Source organism: Hydra vulgaris, chromosome 08 (genome assembly GCF_038396675.1).
Source record: "Hydra vulgaris chromosome 08, alternate assembly HydraT2T_AEP".
Classification (NCBI taxonomy): Eukaryota; Metazoa; Cnidaria; class Hydrozoa; order Anthoathecata; family Hydridae; genus Hydra; species Hydra vulgaris.
Genome location: NC_088927.1, coordinates 34165001 through 34185872, shown reverse-complemented (window position 1 = coordinate 34185872; position 20872 = coordinate 34165001). Strand labels below are relative to the sequence as shown.

The following is a 20872-nucleotide window of genomic DNA, read 5'->3' as shown; positions in this document are numbered from 1 at the left end:
TTTTCTTGAAATAGAAATAAGATATTCTTGGATTTAATATCCAAAGGTCTAACTAATGGAATCTTGTTCTGAAACTTAAAATTTGGATAGTAACTCTAATCACCGTAATTATTTACCACGTCATCTTTATTTGACAACATGTACGAAAAAAAAATTTAAAGTGTGCTTTTTTTAAATGTAAACTCAACTTTCCTAAAAATTCTAAATCCATAACTGGAATTAGTTAATAAATTAGATTAACAAAAGAAAATTTATTTTTTATAACACGAAATTTTTTTTTTTAATTATTTCTATAATGTCAATTCAATTGTTCTACAAATTCAATTGTTCTACGTGTGTCTTTTTCTTTATATTTATTTTATAGAAAAATTACTTTAGAAGTATAAAATCTATGGAAGTATAAAATCTATAGAAGGTCTAATAATTTCTAAAGCAACTTTTTATACTAGTTGAGCGCAAATATTAACAAACTCGCGCCAAATCAAAAGTTTAAACGCTCAATAAACGAGCGTTAGTTGTGTTACAACAACCTTAAGGCATTGTTTTAGACCACGCTGAAAAAAAATAATAATAATAACCTTTAATTTTACTTTAACATACATGGATATATATGAGCATAATTCAGGTATATATGAGTATAATTCAGGTATATATGAGTATAATTCAGGTATATATGAGTATAATACCAATATCCGTTTTATCAAAAGTTAGGTTTAAAGTATTTTATACAATTTTGCTTGACTTTTCAAAGGAGTCTTAATTAATTGGTTAATTATATCTGATTCACAATGCTTTCTATTTCATTGTTTTGGCGAGTACTCTTTATTTATTAGTTAGCGATTGCTTTTTTGAATCACTTCGGGTAGTTATTATTATTTTTATTTTTATTTTTTTTAGGTGCCCCGGAGAAGTCCTAACGGTTTAATCACAGAGCACCGCGGATAGGAAGTTTAGGCCTCCTTCCTTACCGATGTCGCAAAACTTGCCCTGAGGTGGGGTTTGAACCACGGATCCTTTGTTTCTGAGGCAAGTGTGCTACCGCTGCACCACGGCTGCTTGGTAGTTCTATCATTTTTATTTATTTCATTTATTTTCAGTACTTTTTTAAAATAACGTTTTCAAAAAAAGAAATCCATTTACAAAGTTGCATGTTTTACGCAGTGCGCATATATCAAACAACATTAGCTCACAAGTTTTACATTCCTTGAACATCGTACATTATACCATTAATGAGCTAATGTAACAGTTGAGCATAATGTAACAGTTCTTCAAGCTCATACCTGAGCTTGAAGAACTGTTACAAATAGCCAGGGGCGGATCCAGTATTTTTCGGTCTTCGAGCTAAATTCCAGATATGCAACAAACTTCAAACATTTATATGTTTATACTTATGTCAAATAAGAATGCTTAGCAAAAAATTGCAATGATCGGAGTCTGGGAACAAAAAACCCCAAAATTTTAGCCGTCCCTGCCCCAAACGTGAGAGCAAGAAATTGATAAAATATTTTTTTTATTATTCTTATTAGACTTATATTCATCAATAAAATTTTAAATTTCATTGTAAAACATTTCAGCGTTCAAAAAATTATGATCATATAAAGTTTGAAACCCCTCAATTTGAGTGGGTTACAAATTTTTTATGGTCATAATTTTTGAACGCTGAGAGATATTATAAAACTTAAAATCCGCTTCTGCGAATAGCAGGTTATTCATCCTCGCCAAATGTAGAATTCTTTCAAAAGTAGCTGTTTTAATGAAAGGTTTAATGCGGATGAATGGCAAATTGCGGTTTTTTGTTTATTTTCTTGTAATGTAAGTAAAGCTCTAATGTAAGTAAAGTTAAAAAATTGCTTAGTAGATGAAAACACGCTGTCAGAATTATTTCAGGTGCAGACCGTTTTACACATTCTAAAGAACTATTTAAAAATCATCATATGCTTAATGTCTTTTAGTTGAACCTTTATCAAATTCTTATATTTATGTACAAATTTCATAATAAAGTAACTCCCATAATATTTAATACACTTTTCAATAAAAATTAACCACGAGTACCCTACAAGATTTTCAAATTACAATTATCAGCAACCTAAAATGCACTATTTGGTTACTAAATTTTCTATTGCCATCAGAGGTCCTAAATTATGGAACACTTTATTAAATAACCAGCTGAAAAATTGTTCTTCACTTTCTCTATTCAAACAAAAATTCAAACAAAAACTTCTTAACGGTGTTAATGAATTAAATTCTTTTTTAGATTTTTTTTTATTTTTTAACAACTTAATTTAACTTTTTTAACAACTTAATTTAAATTTTCCTTAAATTCTCCTATTAACTTATTTTTAATTTTAGGTGTAGTTATTATTATTATTTATTTATTTATTTTTTATCTTTTTTTTTTACGATTTTCTTTTGATTATAGATAGTTACTGATCTTAACATACTTGTAAAATTTGTATTTATTTTTTATATGGTACAAAGTAATTTTATGTTTACATTTTAATGATTGTACACGCTTGCTGATGAAAGCACGTCGTAGTGATAAGGCAAACATTGTCTTCTTTTAGCCCTGGTCAGGTAAATTTTATTTATATAAAACGGCATTGTATTTTTTTTTAATGACAAAATAAATAAATTCTTAAAATGATATTTGTCGTTAGATAAATGTTTCGTTTTTTTTTTGACATGGTTATATCAGTAATGTAAAGCAAACTTTACAGTTTGTGTTCTTTGATACTTTGTGTTCTGAGACTTTGAAATTTTTTCATTAATAATTTTGGTCTTTCCATTTTGTAAACATAATGCATTTTCTCTCGTTTTTAAGCTCAACAACGAGTTAATTTCTCTTTAATTTCACTTTCCTTTATTGTGTTTGCCGTCAAAATCTTCTCTTCTTTTTCTTTGTATTTGCTATATGTTAACTTGCTAGCAATAAATAGTATTAATATGTTAGTTGTGAAGACAACTAAAGTCAAACAGCCATGGTACAGTGGTTAGATTGCTAGCTTCAGAATCTAGAGATCGGAAGTTGCAATTAATTTTTTTTCTTTCATTTTATTATAATGAAACTTTTTATTTCAACTTGAATGGTAAAATGGTAAATTTTATTGTATCTCCATAAATTATTCGTATAAACCTATTATTGATTTTGAATCATTTTAAATTTTATATCAATTATCTGTAAAAAAAACTTTTCTAACATAAAATACACCTAAAAAACTTGCACGCTAAAAAAAAAGAAAAGAAGAGAAACCATACACCGAAGAGCAAGTGTCCAGACGATGCTGTTTATGCAACATTTCATCCGGATGGATGAAAGATGTCGTGTCAAATAGCAAGTGGTATCAGTACAAAAAATCAAAATGCAAGGTTTGACTTAATCAAACATGCCTGACATGGAGATAAGTAAATAACATTTATTTTTATTGTACCAAAAGTGCCGCACTAGTGATAACACAACTCAACCTCCGAAATCTATTAACGTACAACTGATTCACAATAATAAACTTTTTAGTTATCAATCTGTTGTTATTTCAATTGTTATTGTTGGTTGCTTTTTTGAACTGAGTGTTTTATTACCCATTGAAATATTTCATTTTACCAGAATGTAAGGGTAGAATGAAACTTTTTTTTTCTTCAATTACATAAAGTTGCTTAAAAAAGTAAGAAAAATTCCCATTTGATTTGTATGTATTTAAATGTAGCGCAAAATTTTCTACTATTTCAAAAAAACTTTTTTCCTGTAAAAAAAATTAAATTAAAAAAAAATTTTTTTCAGCCATTTTATTGGTCTCATTTCACTCTATATTTTGCAACATTGCACCTATTAGGAGAGCAAGGGATCGTCCATAAAGTACTTACGCTCGGGTGGGGAGAAGGGGCCTGCAAAAAGCGTTTATGAGATTTTAATTATAAAACTAAGAAGGCGCTAAGTTAGAAAAAATATCATAAAATGTTGGGTAGGTAGATTAAAAGCGTAGGTACTTCTAGGGAAGTGGAGGGTACTCAAAATAGCGCATAGCAAAATGCGGAGGGGAAAGCGGGGGGGGGGGGGGAGGGAAGGGGGGAAAGGTTGAAATAAAAGCGAACGAACTTTATTGACAACCCCCAAAATATTGCGCTTATTAGGAGAGCAAAAATGCTCCAAATTTTAGGCTTCACCCGTCAAAATACGAGGAAAATATTGAGAAACTTAAAAACTATAAATAATTTTTTAGGGGGAGGGGGGGGAGAGGGTAATGCATAATTTTCATGATGTTTTTGTTTCTATGCTTTAATCGTTGATACTTATACGACATATGTATCAACGCACAAATGCTTGAACATACCTATAAGTACATAGCTCAAATACTAAAATAATTCTATATCTGCCTTTGACATTATTTTTTTAACAACAACCTTCGTTTTCTCAATTACATTTTAATAAGATATTGTTTATTACTTTAGTGATTTCATATAATGTTTTAATTTAATACTCATACTTGCAAAATATATGTGTAACGGAAATATCTTTATACTTGCAGAATATATGTGTTATGGAAATATCAGAATATGCTAATGCATAAATGAAAGAGACGGAGTAGAAGAATGGTGAATTAAAAATATAAACAGATACAAATGACCTTACAAAGTTTGAACGCCCCCTTCAATTTGAGTAGGTTACAAACTTTAAATAGTCAAAATTTTTGAACGCTGAGAGATACTACGATACTTAAAATTTATTGATGAATATAACTCTAGTTGATGTACGTTGAATTTGATGAAGAAGGCTGCGTATAAACATTTTTTATTTTGCATTTTTTTTGTTTTGTTTTAAATATATTTTAATATAATATAGTTTATATAACTTATATAGCTCTATATTAACTCTAGTCAAAAACAGTAAAAAAATACTTTATCAACTTGTTGCTCTAACGTTTTGGGAACGGTGGGGGCAAAAACTATGGAGCTTTTTTGTTTCCAGGCTCCAGCCATTGCAATTTTATGCAACTTATCCTTATTTAACGTAAGTATAAATATCTAAATTTAGAGTTTGCCCCATGTTTGGGCCAAACACCAAAAAATCCTGACTGCGCCTTTGGCTTTTTATCTAGACTGTAAGTAGAAGTAAAAAGATTTAAGAGCCAGTGTAACTACTTTACCACAACAACATCCAAGTTAACACTACTGCATTGAAAATGGGAAACGTTTAGACAAAGTGCTAACTAAAATGTATCATAATGCAGTTTTTTTTATCGGTAGTACTTTGACGTAAAAGCAAATCATCAAAGTTATTGACGAGTGCTGTATGACGGCGACGCTTGTTTACAACTTACTTATTTGTTAAGGGATCGTCCATAAAGTAAGTACGCTTTTTTGAGTACCCTCCATCTCCCTAAAAATACCTACGCTTTTTACCTACTTACCCAATATTTTAAATTATTTTTTTAAGTTTAGTGTCTCCTTACTTTTATAATTTACCCACTGCCCTTCATCTCATATACGTCATTTGCAGAGCCTTCCCCATCCGATCGTACGTACTTTATGGACGATCCCCAACTTTAATTATGAAAGTTTTAATTTAACTTATTAAAACTTTAAATAAATCTTTTTAATTATTTGAACATGCAAATTTATGTTTAAGTATTATTCGTCAATTTATATAAGTAAATTATCAAAATTCAAATATTACTTACTCGTTAATTTATAAAAGTAAATTTATTTTACTACAAGTATTAATTTTCATTTTATACAAATAAATAAATCTTATTTACAAGAACTATTCGCCAGTTTAAAAAATAAGATTTTCATTAGTTTTAAATAAAAGTTTGCATAATCCTCCATTAACGAGTTTTGAGATTGAGGTTTCAGAAGAATAATGAATTAAACACAAACAATTTATTTACATAAAAATATAAAATTTAAATAGAATTTTAACAACTTCATAAAAATCACAATATTCAGTTAAACACCAACTTGGACGTCTTCCATATTTAAAATCTTTCCACAATGCGTGGTTGTATTTTGTACAGCGCGTGTATAATCACCTCCCATTATTGCATTTTTTGCTACAGTAACAATTTAATTTTTTTGCTACAGTAACTTTGTAAATACAGCATTTGTTGTTCCATAATCTCAGCATCGAATACAAGTGGATGCGAATCACATTTTTAACGTTAATTGTTATTTTGGACCAGATAGTTTCCACTGGGTTTAATATTGGATTGTAAGGTCCTAAACATAACAACTGAGCTGATGAATTTTCAAATACCCTTTCCAAACGAGCGTGATACGGAGCATTGTCTGTTACGACAACCAAATCAACTAAACAATACCCGGATGTAACCTATTGGTAAAACACAGCCGGCATCCACTCGTTACAAGAATTTAAATTAAATGAGCCTTTGCGAGATTTGCTGTTGATATAGCTGCAATCAAATGTATGCTTGTACCTTATTAAGCATGTATTTTCATTATTATTTTTCTTTCCTGTTTGCATTTTTCTACAAAAAAGGTTAAAATTTATTTCATCCAACCAAACTATCTGATGACCATTTGTGATGTGTTCGTTGATGTTCCCAACATATTCAGCTCTTTTTTGTTTGTTTTAGTTACTGTTTATTGTAGAAGACTCCTTGTGCTTTTTTCTTAATGAAAACAATCTGCCTTTGAGGTAATTGGTGATTGTTGTCATGCTGACGCTTATGTTAAAATGTCCTAATACTTTTATTTTGAAAGCCACCAATGTCAAATAACTTTCACTTTCAATCCATGTTAGCGTTTTAATCCATGTTAGCGTTTCCTCAGTCAATTTTTTGAGTTTAAAATCACGCCAGAGTCACCCAACTGTCATTTCGCTCAGCACATTCAATAACTCTTCATCTATCATTCGATAAAGATAAAGCGTTATGTTTTTTTCAACTTGTTCACCTATATGTATTTCATGTCAACAAATTGGACAAGTGGATGTAAAAAAATTTGGTGAGATAAATACTTGAACGGATTAAATTTAATAACAGACTTTCTGTTCGTTGTGCATTGACAAATAACACAACGATCTTTCAATTCCATTACTGAATTACTGTATTGCTGGTGCATACAAGTGCTAAATTTGATATTATTAACTTATTTAAATGTTTGTTCAAGAAGATCTTTTATAATGACCTTTAAGCATACAAATAATGTATTCTCGTTTACATATTACAATTTTTTAATTACAACTTTTGTTTTTCTAATTACATGTTGCGATTTCTTATTTACATGTTGGGTTTCTCAATTACATTTTAAAATTTCCTAATTATATGTTGCGTTTCTTAATTACAAACTGCAATTTCTAAATTACATGTTGTATTTCTCAGTTACATCTTACTTTTCCTAATTACAACTTTCAAGTTCTCAATTGCATCTTGAAAAGCTGTAGTTTAGTGCAATTGAATTATCTAGATATGGCTTCACCTTTTCAAGATCTAGATATGACTTCAGCTTTTCAAGATGTAGTTGAGAACTTGAAATTTGTAATTAAGAAACGTAAGATGTAATTGATAAGACGAAAGTTTTAATTGAGAAACGTAAGATGTAATTTAGAACATGAAAGTTGTAAATAAGGAATCATAAGATTCCTTATTTATAACTTTCATATATAGTTGAGAAGATAAAAGTTATAATTGAGAAAAGTTTATAATATAGATTATCAGAAAGAATTTCTTTGTATTTTTCATTTTGTTGCCTTAGTTTACCTTGTGACTTAAGGTTGGATCCTAATTTAGCCAAGGTGGCTATATTGGTTGGTTTAGAATAAATAATAATATTTTATCAATAAAATAAAAAAGTGATGAAAAAAACATTTAGCGGTAACTGGAAAAAAGGTTACTTTTTTTTTTTTTTGTTTGTTTGTGAAAAATTCATTTGAGAAATCAGATCAATAATAAATAAAACACAAATAATTTATTTACAAAAAAATATAAAGATTTAAATTGAATATAAATAATGTCGTTAAAAGTCATTGTAATATTCAGTTAAACATCTCATTGTAATGAAATCATTACCAAATCATTGTAATATTCAGTTAAAACACAGTTAAACTTGGGCATCTTCCATATTTAAAACTGTTGCGTAATGCTTCGCAATATGTTGAGCAACACGTGCATAATTACCTTCTATTATTTTATTTTTTGCCGCAGTACTAATTCTTTCCAAATACTGTATTCATTGTTGCACAACCTCAGCACTGAATACAGATAGAATACAAATCGCATTTTAAAATTTACTTTTAATTTTAGACCAGACTGTTTCTATTGGGTTTAACATTGGACCGTAGGGTCCTAAACGTTACAACGGAGCTGGAGAATTTTTTAAACACCCTTTTCAAACGAGTGTGACATGGAGCATTGTCTGTTACGACGACCAAATCCTCTAAACGATTCCCGAATGTAACCCACTGGTTAAACAAAGCCAATATTCACTTGTTACAAGAATCTGCTTTAAATGATCCTCTGCAAGTTTACATCATGACGACATTTGTTGATGATATAGCTGCAATCAGATGTATGTTTGCACCTTTTTTAAATGAAAATAGCCTGCCTTTAAGGTAATTGGCAATTGTGGTTGTGCTGACGCTAATATTAAATTGTCTTAATATCTTTGTTTTAATGGCCACCTATATCAACTGACAGTCACTTTCAATCCATGTTAGTGTTTCTTCAATTTGATTGTTGGTTAATTTCTTTGGTTCTAAACCATCTCTTCCAATGAAATTTAAATTTCCGCTGCGGACCCAATTATATGCTGTCTTATATTTGACACCTAAAGATTGCGCCAGAGTCACCCAATCGCCATTTCGCTCAGCACATTCAATAACTCTATTGAATGTGCTGAGCGAATTGACTATTGTAATTGTAATGAAAATAATAACAGTAACAATAATTATTGTTATTGTATTAACTTAATTTAGAAACAATAACAATACTTGTGATTTACAACTATTGTAATTCTGTAATACAATAACAATAGATATTGTATTGCAATTCATCTTTATAAAACAATAACAATATCTGAAAAAAAAGTGTATTGTAATGACCCACTACAATAACAATAAATATTGTATTGTAATTCGTCTTTGTAATACAATAACAATATATTGTTATTGTAATAAAAGACATTAACATTTTTATTTAAGAAGAATTATTATGTTTAACTGTTTGTGTTACTAAAGTTAATTTTCGTATATATTTTAAGTTCCTTTGCAGCATTAAAATCAAGAGGAAAAAATAAAAGGGCTGAATAAAATAATTTATGAATATTATTTTTCATAATAGTAAGGCTATCATCAGACAGGCAATATTTTACGGCCAGAGCTTAGAAATACATAACAAGATAGGTGATGCGAAATCTAAATATGTAAAAAATAAAATTTTCAATATATTGCAAATCCGTAAATAAAAAGTAGCAAAAAGAAAAGATCGTCAGAGATGAATATAAATTCGTTAGCTTTTCTACTTTAATGTAAAGTAATACACTACAATAGTTATTGTAATTGTTTTCATCAAAACAATACAATCGTTATTGTAATTTTATATCATTAAAACGATACAATACAATAGTTCTCGAATTTTATTGTATTGTTAGAAAAAAAAACAATACAATACTTATTGTAATTATTTTTCATCACAGCAATACAATACTAAAATTTTTTTATTGTTTCTGTAATATTAGAATACAATATTATTGTATTGTAATGCGTAATTGTATTTAATTTTTACAATTACAATAGTCCTAACCCTATTCGCAATTACAAATAATGTATTCTCATTTACATATTACAACTTTTTAACTACAATTTTTATTTTTCTAGTTGCATATAGCGATTTCTTATTTATATATTAGGTTTCTCAATTACATTTTAAAATTTCCTAATTACATGTTGTGTTTATTAATTACATATTACGATTTCTAAATTGCATGTTGCATTTCTCAATTACATCTAACTTTTCTTAATTACAACTTTCAAGTTCTCAATCTTATCTTGAAAAGCTGTTGTATTGGAAAAGAGGTCAAATAAAACAAATCCTGTACCAGCACATTTTTTTGTTCTCCAGTACCTTGACGTTAATTTAAAATAAAAAAGGTCCGACGGCAATGTACTTAAAAATTTGTTTGAGCGTAATTATCGGATTTCTATAGCGCGGGTCTCCTGGTAATATAAGTAGAGCGGTTTTCAATATCGTAACTTCACATCACTCTTTTTCTTTGTTTTAAGTGGATATATATATATATATATATATATATATATATATATATATATATATATATATATATATATATATATATATATATATATATATATATATATATATATATATATATATATATATATATATATATATATATATATATATATATATATATATATATATATATATATATATATATATATATATATATATATATATATATATTAACACACTCACATACACATACACAAACATCAGTCTTATTTTACACTCATCAGTGCTTATTTTTAGTGCTCACTGGTGTTATTTCAGCCTATTCTTCGTTTTAGTTTAATTACACAGTAGCAACCTAATATGCAAAATCATCTCTTTTCATTAATGTTATGTGTAGAGAACAACGAAATGCTGCTCAACAGAATAAAAATTAAATAAAACTTTTAAAATAATTTTTTCTATGTATAATAATGGTATAAATGTACACTGCGCAAGTTTATCATTATTTAATTAGATTAATTAGAAAGTTGAATTAGTTTAATCTAAACAAATGTACAACAATGTACATTAGTGTCAGTATTCCATAAAATAAATTTTCTTGTAGAAGTAATATTAGGTTTTTATTTTGCTTTTCAGTGTTCATTTAAATGAATTTTTTATTTAGTGTTTATTTAAGTGATTCATTTCATTTAACACATAATAATTTTGTTTTTACAACAACAATTTTATTTTTAATTTATATTAAAAAGTTGGATATAGAATAATTCAAAAATTTATAATTCATGGCAATAAACTATAAATCATAAAGTTTGTATTTCTTTAAACAATTTTTTTTTAGAACACTTTGTTTCTAAAAATAGCTTGACCACTCTGATGAGTGGTACTCGATCACAACAAAACTCTTCTCGCCCAAGAAAAACAAGACGTGATAATAGTCCTGGGAAACGAGAAAAATCAGGTGAAACTCGGAGACCACGCTCAGATTATGATAGACTCCAAAGTGATTCTGACTTATACAAACAAGATGAACGTAATAAGGATGAACGCGATAAGGAGAGAAAAAGACGTGATGTGAATTCAACAAAAGTAGTCAAGCGGCTAAGAAGCCCACGACAATTGAAAGAAACAAACTCTTTGAAAAGTCTTGCTTCAAAAAAAGATCCTAAACTGAGAAATGAGATAAAAGAGAAAGTACGTCCTGAAAAAAAGCCATCAGAGACAATTGGTAAGAAGCTTTTGTTATTTTTCCTAAAACTAAAAATTAAGTTCTTAAATCCTAGTTAATCAAAAAATTAATGATTTTTTATATTAACCTAAAAAAGTTTCCAATTTTAGGGCTTTTAAATTTTGGAGATAATGTTATGTCAACACATTAATTAAAAAAAAAAAGAAATTTTTTTTTCTTTTTTGTTTGACTCTTGATACAATATCAGCTTTCCATTTTTTAAATCAAACTTTTTTTATTATTCTCAATGAATGAGCTAAATTGTGGATAAAAATATTACAACTCGGATTTATTTCAAGAAAAGAAAAAAAATGTATAAAATGTAGGTTTTCTTTAATCGATGGCGAGTTTGAATTCTCTGACAGTTAAATTTCGAAAATTTTCTTTGGAAAATAATGCTCAAATAATGTCTGAAATTGATAAAACTACTATTTTGGCCTCCAAAAATTAATTCTCACTGCTCTTTTTTTTTTATAAAAATTGAAAAAAATATAAGTTTTGAAAAATTAATGTTAAGCAAATATCTCAAATGTTTTATCTCTGTATAATAAACAAAAAAGGTTAACATTATTGAATCCAAAAGCATCTAATATCTTTTGATTAACACATAGCATGCAAGGCATGTGCTAGTATGTGTTCTGACGATTGATGCTTGAGTGCGGGACACATACTAGTACGTTTTATTAAGGTTGTTACCCATACTAGTATGGTTTAGTGTAACAGCATGATTTGTTTTTTTTTTTGTATTTCTTCATTTCATCTGTATTTTTAGTGTTTAAAAAAATCAATTTAAATTTAAGATTAATCTTTTATTTATCCTTTACAGCCCGCAGCAAAATGCATCCCCAAGCTGTGTGTTAATGTTGAAACAACTGTATACTTTGTTTCCTCAAAACTTGATAAATTTGCTCAATTGTTTATTTTGTAAATAAATGCTTAACTGAAAATAAACTGTATACTTTTACAACTCAACTCAACTCAATAAAATAAAGTTTAATAATAATGTTAATTCTTAAGTATTTCTTCTTTTTGTTAGTTTTTTTTTAACTGAGTTTAAATTAAATGTTAGGTTTTTTTTATTGTAATAGGATTTTTCGAATTTTAACATATGATATTATTAATTTCTTTCATAAGAAAAATACTTTAAATACTAAACATTCATTATTTCAAACATATATTATATGTTTGAAATCTTTATACAGGTGGAACATTCAATTTTTGTTTCAAATTCAAATAAAAAGTCTTAATTTTCAAATTTTTTTAAAAGTATAGAGTAAATAATTGATTAAATAGCTGTCTCACAAATATTATGTATGTTTTATATTCAATTATTTCTTTAAATGAATCTGGAAAATTGTTTAGTAAATTATTTCCAGATAGTGATTTTGCTAAGTTGTTTCAATGTAAGCCTGCCAAGTCCAACATTTAGACTTTAAAATTTTTTTCAAAAAAGCACTTTTTGAAAAAATAAGTTAACATCTACACTATTTATTTCACCTCATTACATTATGGTTATAATTGATTATCTTAATACAGAGTTCAACTGCACTTGATGTTATGCAGACATTCTTAAACTGTATTTCTAATATAGATAAATGTTTTACAAGATTTTACATGTGTCATCAGACAGACCAAATGTAAATTTTTTTTTTCTAGATAGTTTAAATGAGCTGAAAAAAAGAGAATTAACTTATACATAATAAATTAAACTGTAATTATCTCCATATCATTTATTAGAGATTATGAACAGTGGCAAAAGCAAATGGCTGGGAGATAAATATTATCTTAAAAGAGTTGTGGTAGTTAAAAATAAAAAGAATCATTGTATCAATAATTTTTTAATTCAAAAACTTGATTAACATAGTCATTTATCACCAAAATCTGTTAAACTTCTGTTGAATCTGTTTAGCTTCTGTTGAATCTGTTGAACTTCTGTTGAATCTGTTGAACTTCTGTTGAATCTGTTGAACTAGTTAAAAATCAATTTTAGAAGTTTCTAGAAATCACTTCAAGATTTTGATATAAAAAGCTAAATAAAGTTGTTGCTTTGAAAAGTGATATTAGGTTTTTGTTTTTTTGTTGTGAGTTTTCATTAAAAAAAAGGCGATAATTTGATTTTAAAATATGTCTAATTTTTTTAATTGAACAAAGATCACAACAAAAGTCTTCTCGCCCAAGAGAAACAAGACATGATAATATTCCTTTTGGGAAATTAGAAAAATCAGTATTCAATATTTCAATATTTCAATATTGAAATAGTTTCAATATTTCAATATTGAATATTGAATATTGAAATATTGAATATTGAAATATTGAATATTGAAATATTGAATATTGAAATATTGAAATATTGAATATTGAAATATTGAATATTGAAATATTGAATATTGAATATTGAAATATTGATTATTGAAATATTGATTATTGAAATATTGATTATTTAAATATTAAATATTTAAATATTGATTATTGAAATATTGATTATTGAAATATTGAATATTGAAATATTGAGTATTGAAATATTGAGTATTGAAATATTTAGTATTGAAATATGGAATATTGAAATATTCAATATTGAAATATTTAATTAAATATTAAAAGATATAAATATAAAAAAATGTTAAAATATTCAATATTAAATATTAAAAGAATATTGTTAGAGGAAATAAAAAATGAGTTAATTGATGTCATTTAATGATTTCAAGTTTATTCTTCATATTGTTTTCATTCAAAGTCCTTTTCAAAAAATTTTGAAAAGAACTTTGAATAAAAACCATTAAAAGTTCATACTTTTAATTGTTTTTAAAAAAGAAGAAAAAGAGAGAAAAAAAGAAAAGAAAGAGAAACAAAAAAGAGAGAAACAAAAGGCAGCAGAACAAGTTAATGGATCGTTAGTTTATTCAGAATGGTATTTTGGTGCATTCCAGTTTATTTTAACAGAAAAAGAGCGTTTTAATTAAATTCTAAATACAAACCTTTTATGTAAATTGTAAACAAAACAATTAAAATAAAAACAGAAAAAATTGTTTTTTTAAATTTCTAACGAGAAAATAAAATAAAAAACCAAAACAAATTTTTTATTTAAATTCTAGATAAAATATTTACAATACAAATGGAAAAAACGGACATTTTTTAAAAATATTTTTAAATGAAATGGCAAAATCTTCCTTTTAAATTCCAAACGAATCATTTATTATAATTATAAACAAAACAATTAAAATAAAAACAAAAAAAACAAATGTTTTATTAATAATAATATAAAACTATTAAAATAAAATCAACAATTCTTTCGTTCATTTTTTAAGTTTTTAAACATTGATGTTTAAAAGAAAAGTCAGCAAACTCTGCATTTATTTTCCTGTAAATTTTATGCAAAGCTTTTGCATGTTTGTCAAAATTATGTGCTGATCTGATGCCAACCTAAAACAATTTTAGGTCCGCAATTTTTTGCTGATCTTGGTTTTTCTAAACCCTAGGGCTGTATATTTATATATATATATATATATATATATATATATATATATATATATATATATATATATATATATATATATATATATATATATATATATATATACATGCCCATTGGGCATGCGGCGTCCTAGGGATGTCTGGTGGATATTTTATGGATGTCTGGACGTCCATGAGATGTCCAGCAGACCTCCTCTGGACGATGCATGTCGACAGGATATATATATATATATATATATATATATATATATATATATACACACACATACACACACACACACACACACACACACACATATATATATATGTTCATGCATATATATATAAACATATATATACATATATATGAATATATATATACCTATATACCTATATATCAGTGTGGAAAATAACGGCCAGTCAACGGTCAATGACCTCCTGAAATGACTCAAAATGCTAATTTGATCTCCTAAAATAAATTCTTGCCGATCATGGTTGAATGGTTGAAAAAAAAAATCAGAGATTTAAAAGCAAGGTTTGACAAATAATCAGGGTGTTATTGGGAAAATGCATGTACTAAAATTTTATAAAATTATTTGAATTTTGAAAAAGCATTTAAAATTTTTCTTGTTTATGATACACTACTTTAATTGCGGGTTAAAACAAAAATTTTTCTTGTTTATGATACACTACTTTAATTGCGGGTTAAAACAAAAAATTTGAAAGCAAAAAGAAGTTTAAGTGAATTTTTTCTTTAATTTATTTTTCAATACTGCCTGGTTTTTATCTTTGTTTTAAAAATGTTCCAATAAATTTATTTTTTATCTAATTTATTAAACTTTTATCTAATAATTGAATCGGTGAAAAGTAGAACAGTATTATTCCAATATTTTCATTTCGAGATAATGTTTAAGTTTTAAACAGTTATAGTTTATAAACTATTTATCAATCTACTTTATGGCAAAAAATAATGAAAGAAAGATGGAATAGTATTATTTTTGTAGTAAATAGAGAGATCGACATAAGTTAAATGAAATTATAAAAAAACATACAAATAACAAAAAATAGACTAGTACTGTTCTTTTTTTCACCAATTATTACCAAAAATTACTAATTGAGCGATTGCGCTTTTTTTTTTATAACAGGATTATTAAAAATATATATACTTATTAAAAATGTCGTTTTATGTAAATTTAATAATTTTTATAGTGTTTCATTAAACAAATTGTTTACTACTAAGAAGACGAATGTTTAAAACAATTTAAAGTAATATATATTAAGTTTAAATAGTATTTGCAAACAAGAGTTAGTAACATTATTAACTAATTAACATGAGCAGTTTTTGAAACGATTTTAATGAGCAAGAGATATAAAATGTGCAAAAGTTGTTCTTCTTCAGAGATTTATTTAATTATTATTTGAAATTATTATATGTAATTAAGAATATAATCTCCCTTATGTACTTTTTTTTTAATTTAATCTTTTCTATTATTTTTTGCACAGCTTTTCCCGCCATTGGCGAAGTTATTGCAATGAAATGAATTAATTTTAAATAAATTAAAAATTATCAATTGCCTGTCTGCGCTTTTCAAAAAAGCATTGATTTTATTTAAAATCGTTATTATTTTACCCTTTAAAATTTTATTCTTTACCCTTCAAGCATTAACTTATTTTTGTATTTATAAAGTTTAGTCAAGAAGAACTATTACTAAGATTTAAACAAAGAAAAAAGAAAAATTTTGACTGTAAAAAAAAAACAATTGACCGTCAATTCCTTGAGTTGGCCGATTGAATTGGCCGCTCGCCTTCAATTCCTTATTTTCCACGCTGATATACATATATATATATATATATATATATATATATATATATATATATATATATATATATATATATATATATATATATATATATATATATATATACATATGTATATATACAGGCTTGGACAGGAATGCTGTGCGATCGCACTCTGTAACTAATCACGTTAATATTTTTTTTTCTTTACAAATTGACCACGGCTGTTTTATTGTTTTAATAATTTAAATGCAATAAAAAAGTCATTACAATATGAATAACAATTAACCATTTATCTTTTCTAACGTTTTTATTTTACGCAAAGGCTTTAAATAAAATAAAGAATTAATTACATTGATTGTTTAAAATAAATGCATTTTGTGTAAATTAACCCTTTCGTGACGGGTGACCCATATGGTGGTTCATAAAATTTGTTTCTAAATGACAAGTGACCCGCATGGCGGTACATAAACAGTTTTGAATATTTCAAATCATCTATAGCAATCGGGGAAAACTTTAAACTTATTTTTGAAATGAGAATAATTTCTTAAGTTAATGCTTCAACCGTTTGTTAATTGCGTTTATAGATCACTCAAAAATCAATTTTTAAAAATGACAAAAATAGATAAAAAGTATACTGTCATAAATGAGATCCTTGATATTTTTTTCAATGGTAGTGGTAAAGATTTTTTTTGTTTGATCGCCAATGATCCTTGATATTTTTTTCAATGATATTGGTAAAGATTTTTTTGTTTGATCGCCACTATAAATGTCTCATTTATTTAATATCAAAAGCAATATGTTTATGTATTTCTTCTTTATTTGTTTAAGGTTTCATAGAGAAACAATGTATTTTTGTTAATTTCAACATGATATATCTTGATCACATTACTAAGATAATAAATTTTTTTTTTAGTTTTTTAATTTTCTGAAAGCCAATTCTTTGACAAAAAAAACAAGATCTTATTTGTAAAATTCTGACTAGTAATTTTTATTTTATATTCCTTTAATTGATCATGATCCAAGATCAGTATTTTACGCGCAGTCATATAGCTGTTTTTAAGTCAGTCGCGAAAGGGTTAAATAGGTAAAAAAAATTTTAATAGGCACGTATTTTTTATGATAAATTAAAACATTTAAAACTATTTTTTCATATCTTTCTAAAAATCTTTCATAAGATTACTTTTTTTAAAGACTTTAAATTATGAAAGAGTTAAATTAAAATCTTCCCTTTGCAATGGAATGATTTAATGGCTTTTATTTTTTTTTTGTTTTTATTTTTACTAGTAACTTTAATGAAACATTTCAAAAGATAAGTTTTGAAGTAATTTATTTCAACCGCAATTAATAATGTAACAAAAAGTAAATTTTGCCTTGAGTTTGAGTTTTTGAGTTTTATTTTAAAACTTATATATTTTCTTTTTTGTGAGGAATTGTTTTCTTTTTCAGTTTTTTAAAATTTTTTTCATAGTTTTCAGACTTAAAAAAAAAGACTCACAACCAGGGATGTGGAGTCCCAAAAGGACTCTAGCTTTATATCTCTACTTTTTCCAAGTCTGTAGTGTCCAGAAGGTCTAAACATGATTGTTGACTTATTATCTGCTATAATAAAAAAATTCATGAGATTTAATGACTTGAAACTTATTGTTTTTAAGCCCGGAGTCCTTGTCGCCATTATACTTAAGGACTCCGGGCTCAAAAAACGGTTGTTCCTCTAATCTAAAAGTTTTAATTTTTTTCCTATTAGTAGCCCATAAACTTATTTATATTTTTAGAGCTCCTGGATACTAAAAACTAGGATAAAGTAATCTTTTTGTGACTTTCAAATCCGGAGTCCTTTTTGGGACTCCGCATCCCTGCTCACAACAAGTTTAGCAACTATATGTAAAATGTTTAAAATGCCTAGCTCATACTTAGATAAAAATACTGCTTGCCAAAGTTTTGGAGGGCTTTTATGAGCTAAAAAGCGCCTGATGTGCTCATATAATATTTCAACTTCACTTGGTAATTTTTAGATTTGAATTCAACAATAATATTAACAAAGTTAAGAATTTCATCAGACGATTCCGCCAATACATATGACTTTGTTTCAAGAAAAGATGCTATAGCATTAAATAACGGATTTTCAGTAACAGATTGAAACCTAACACAAAGCGACTCGTCTAATTTTTTCAAAATGCCAGTAAAAATTTTTTTTTCAAAATGCCAGTAAAAAAATTTGCACATTGAAGTGGCGCATCATCCAAAGTCCCTTGCAATAAATAGCCATAATATGAATACTTAGCTTGATTTTTAGTGGAGTAGTCTTTTGCTTTCGTTTTTCGTACTTCAAAATTTATGTCAGGGTCAATTACTACATCTTCCAAAAATTCACAAGTGTTGGAAATAGGTCTGAATTTTTAAATGCTTTTTCTTTTTCCTAGCTAACAGTTTAGAGAGTTTTTTAATGATTTTAGCACACGAAGATAATAATTTTAATGATTTTAGCACACAAAGATAAGTCAAAAGCTGTGGAAGAATTAATTCCAAATCTTGCAGAATTTTACTTACTGGTCCGAGTCTTTTTAAAATATCTATTTTTATACTAATAAAAATAATCTTTAAGATATTCAAATTATCTTTCAGACAGCCCTGCAGTATACTTTTTGCAGATTTCATTTGTTTATTATATGGATTTAAAATTTGCTGGTTTGCAAAGCCTAAAAATATTAGAAGATTTCTAATTGTAGAGTTAAGCACATTTAGTTGATGCTCAAACCATCTTGTTCCTGTTGGTCTCTTATATCTTACTAAAATAATGTTAATGAATTGTGATTGTCGCTTAAACAAACGCCATTTTAAATTTGCTCGTTTAAAAAAGTAGTAAATATTTGTGTAATCTTTTTCAACATCGCAATTAATTTGCAATCTTGTAAATGCATCATGCAAGATAAGTTCAAACAACTCTTTTTCATCCTTTGACTTAGCACTGCTACTACCGTCATTTATTACTCCATAATAAGATATACGGTTTTCGTTAAGTGGTTCGGTTATATCATTTAGCAAAATACTTTTACTTAAGTATTTTACAATTTCAGCACATGCAGAATCACTTAAGTAGCTATCTCCCAAATCAACTTTATGAACTTCTTTTTCAAATCAACTTGATGAACTTCTTTTTCAAATCAACTTTATGAACTTCTTTTTCAAATCAACTTGATAAACTTCTTTTTCAAATCAACTTGATGAACTTCTTTTTCAAATCAACTTGATGAACTTCTTTTTCAAATCAACTTGATGAACTTCTTTTTCAAATCAACTTGATGAACTTCTTTTTCAAATCAACTTGATGAACTTCTTTTTCAAATCAACTTGATGAACTTCTTTTTCAAATCAACTTGATGAACTTCTTTTTCAAATCAACTTGATGAACTTCTTTTTCAAATCAACATGATGAACTTCTTTTTCAAATCAACTTGATGAACTTCTTTTTCAAAGCCAATGCAGAGTAAAAACTAAACCCTTTTTCTTTTGTAACTAAAAAATGTGCTGATTGAAATTTCTTTAATAATTGGTTTGACTTGATGAGTTGATAAAATTTGCATATGCGTAACAATAGTGGTTTGTTTTTCGACGACTGTTGAAAAACAAATCTCTATTGTTACGCATATTCAATTTTAAATTATTGTAAAGCATATTCAGTTTTAAATTATTGTAAAGCATATTCAGTTTTAAATTTCTTAGCAATATAGTTCATAAATTTTATTTGCATCGTGGTAACAATTTATGCTTTTTCATCAGCATTTTCATCATATATAAAGGGTGGTTAAATTTTAAGGGCCGATGTTGAATGTGAACCAAACCTAAACGTAAATTATTTTTCTGTATTTAATGTGTCATTTCTCAATTCAGACTGACTCAATTTGAACCATGGAAAGTTACACAATTGAGCAACGCGTTAAAGTTATTCAGACCTATTATGAAAATGGGCGTTCAAAATCAAAATGCATATCGTGCACTTCGTGAGTTTTTCAGTCAATTTAATCGTCCAAATGTGCGTAAAATCGGAAAAATCGTGCATAAATTTGAGCAAACCGGGTCTGTAGGAGATGTGAAAAGACCAGCGCATGCTCGTACAGCTCGTACTGCCGAAAATATCGCTACTGTTCGCGACAGTGTGGCTGAAGAGCCGTCCACATCAACTCGTTGTAGCCAACAATTG

The 20872-nt window shown here is 26.9% G+C and overlaps 1 protein-coding gene across 2 annotated transcripts in view; it reads left to right on the top strand.

Annotated features, from left to right (window-relative positions):
- The first annotated feature begins 11032 nt into the window (after positions 1–11032).
- Positions 11033–20872, top strand: part of LOC100210457 (serine/threonine-protein kinase SMG1) — a 125666-nt gene continuing 115826 nt past the window's right edge. For both annotated transcript variants that reach the window (XM_065803500.1, XM_065803499.1), the window contains exon 1: positions 11033–11424. In XM_065803500.1, coding sequence (XP_065659572.1) covers positions 11073–11424 — 352 coding nt within the window. In that variant the 5' untranslated portion in view covers positions 11033–11072. The remainder of the gene's footprint in view (positions 11425–20872) is intronic.